The 3,098-nt window shown below is 36.6% G+C and overlaps 1 protein-coding gene across 1 annotated transcript; it reads right to left on the reverse strand.

Annotated features, from left to right (window-relative positions):
- Window positions 1-342: 342 nt before the first annotated feature.
- Window positions 343-1,594, reverse strand: LOC141051418 (probable G-protein coupled receptor 25). Its single transcript, XM_073548356.1, has one exon. It carries the CDS (start codon window positions 1,562-1,564, stop codon window positions 410-412), a length of 1,155 nt encoding a protein of 384 aa, XP_073404457.1. The 5' UTR covers window positions 1,565-1,594; the 3' UTR covers window positions 343-409.
- Between the last annotated feature and the right edge of the window lie 1,504 nt (window positions 1,595-3,098).

Consider the following 3,098-nt stretch of genomic DNA (forward strand, 5'->3'; position numbering starts at 1 on the left):
ATCTCAGCGGCCTAGAAATCAGTATTTTTTTACATTTATGCACACAAATATATGGTGGAAGATCATTGTAATGCAGTACGATGTCTGATATTACTATTTTACGTTTAGGATTATTCGACCCCATTAGTAAATATCTCTATATACAGAAGTCATAATCTCACCACCAGGGGGCAACACAGTGTCCAAATTAGGCACCAGACTCCAAATCTAGGTTTTTCGTCCTGTTACTTCCAGCTAGATCTCTTATGAGTCCATTGATAACGTATGGGGTCTTCCAAGTATATTTTACAGCATTCCAGATAATGTTCCATATCATTGTTTAGAGAGCATTATTGAGCAGATACTTAACTGCATCCGAAAAGTTCTTGAACTCATGGTCTCGTCTTGATAGACTTGTATGTTCACTACATTAGTTGCCAGTGTAGGTGCTGGTGCTTTCCATACTCATACTAGTGGTTGGTACAGTCCAGCTTGGCATTGGCACCATAGAACGACACTTGTAGAAGAGCCCCGGCATGGATAGGTGGGCACGACGCCTAAATCCGCCATCCAGGAGGGCATAGATGAGTGGGTTGGAGCAGCTGTTGGCAAAGGCAAGAGCAGCCGTGGCACTCAGGGCTTGGTGTATGGTCACCTTCGTGGTGCAGGAGATATTGATGCCCAGTTGAGATATCACCACAACAGTATTGAGAGTATTGTAGGGAAGCCAAGAAAAGCAGAAAGCCCCAACCACACAGGAGACGATTCGGAGCCAGCTGTGCCCACGCCGGGACTTCACTGTACTCGTCATTGCCCTCACTTGCTTGCCAAAATAGTTCCACAGGTACTTGGCCATACGGCAGTAGCAGAAGAGGACGATGGCAAATGGCAAGACAAATGTGATAAAGATGACCACCATCTTGAATCCTAGACTGAACAATGACTCATCGGAGTCCTCACAGGCTGAATTGCCAGCGTCAAGATGCCTAATCACCAACGTTGGGCATCCAACAAGAATGGAGGTCCCCCAAATCCCACAGCAAGTCCCAATACTGCAGGACCGTGTGCGTAGCGGGTGCATTTTCTTTCCTTTTATCACTGCAAAATATCGGTCCACGCTCATGACCGCCATAAGCAAAGAGCTGGCACAACGGGTGACGGCTATGACAAATCCGCTTGCCTGGCATAGAAATGCCCCAAAGGGCCAGTGTCCTCCTTGTGCCAATGCAGAGGCCCATAGAGGTAAGGTCAAGACAAAGAGGAGATCGGAAACGGCAAGGTTCAAGATAAAGGTGTCTGCCCTGCGTGAGCTTCTCTTGGAGACCACTGTGATCACCACAATATTGCCGAAGAAGCCAACGAGGAAAAAGATGGAATAGAGAGTGGGCAGGATCCAGCGGGCATGGGGCAACTCCTGAAGTTGGCATTCAGTCTCGTTGTCATAATAGTCATCATAGTCAAGGTAGTGGTAGTCACCCATCAAGGACTCATTGGCCATAACAGCAGGTGGGTGGCAGTGGTGGTGCATAGATGTGGCGTAACTCCAGTGAGATGCAATGGGCTTTATATCTGAAGGGTACGACATGTGTGCCTTCCTGTAGTTACACACCCAGTACACACAAGGCAAATAACCAATCCCTAACAACCAACCAAAACATCTGCGGGAGAGGAACATTTTTTATTTCTTTTTTTTTTGCTATTATTATCTCTATTATTTTTTAATAAACTTAATAAAATTTCTATAGCCTGAGATATTAATTAATGTAATGTTAAGTATAATCCAATGTTCAAATATCGTAGTAAAATTAGATTATTAATTAATTGAATTCTATTTTATTTATTTGAATTATTAATTGTTATTACCACTATTACAAGAAATAATTAAAGTCTTACCGCTCGTTATTCACCTACATAATTATTTAGATTATTCAATACCGTATTAAAATTGTGAATTATTGCATTATTATTTAGTTATATGTTATAAAATAATCTTATGATCTCTTAGGCTTTTTTTTTATATTATTTTGAGAATTTTTACTGATATTATTATGATCACTTTCCTTTTCTTATATTACTTTGGGAATTATTACTGCAGTTTATAATACTATAATATAAAACTATAATTTACAGTTTTATCTATTAGTTGATTTATATACTGTCTGTGAAACCATTTTGCCCATAATTAACATTTTTAAGCTGCAGCACACATAATATGCGAAACATATGGTTAACGTAAAAGCATGAATCAAAAGCAATTAATGCCACACTATCGTCTTTTCTTCTCCTGTATATATACATATATTTCTATACCGGTTTGTAACAAGACAGTCTGCAATAGATTTTACTGTATACAGCTGTGACTCAATAGTAAAATTAGGTAAATAATATATATTATTATTATTTATTTATATATAAAATATCTAGAGTTTTTGTTAAGTCGGTAAGTCTATTATCTGAGGCATATTTATTGCATTCCCTGAAAGTATGATATTGCACCCTTATTCTGATATAATAATAATAAATAATCATAATGCAAATAAAGGTAACACTATTAGAGTAAAAAAAAAATTACAAATAATGGGAACAAAATATAATGTGACAACGAAAATTAGGTCAATAATAATAATAATTTATCAGTTATCAGATTTTCAGACCATTAGTTTAAATGAGTGATTTTAGAAACTACCCCCATGCAACCAAAGTTGAAGTAAATGTGTGTGTGTGTGTGTGTGTATATATATATATATAGCATATTATATATAGAAAGAGAGAGATACGTTCATATAATATATATATATATATATATATATATATACAGTATACACTCCACATAGAACATTTTTTGTAGATTTCATTTGCCAGATAAGATGGGGATATTTAATTACATAATTACCATACATCCAACTAACATCCCTTGTTATTTAAGGTGTTAAGGATGAGATAGATGGCCATTTATTTATATCTATATTTTACCTCTGCTTTTTTATTTTATATATACTGCTCAAAAAAATAAAGGGAACACTATTCCATTTGCAACAGGCTGTTTGTGTTCCCTTTATTTTTTTTGAGCAGTATCTACTATATAATTGTCTAATTCTGTTTGTTTGTAATTGAAATCC

This window comes from Dendrobates tinctorius, unplaced genomic scaffold, assembly GCF_039654945.1.
Source record: "Dendrobates tinctorius isolate UK_male_01 unplaced genomic scaffold, ASM3965494v1 ptg000157l, whole genome shotgun sequence".
Classification (NCBI taxonomy): domain Eukaryota; kingdom Metazoa; phylum Chordata; class Amphibia; order Anura; family Dendrobatidae; genus Dendrobates; species Dendrobates tinctorius.

Excerpts from the sequence above, each read along its gene's own strand:
- LOC141051418 (XM_073548356.1), bottom strand. The coding sequence starts at position 1,564 with ATGTCGTACCCTTCAGATATAAAGCCCATTGCATCTCACTGGAGTTAC.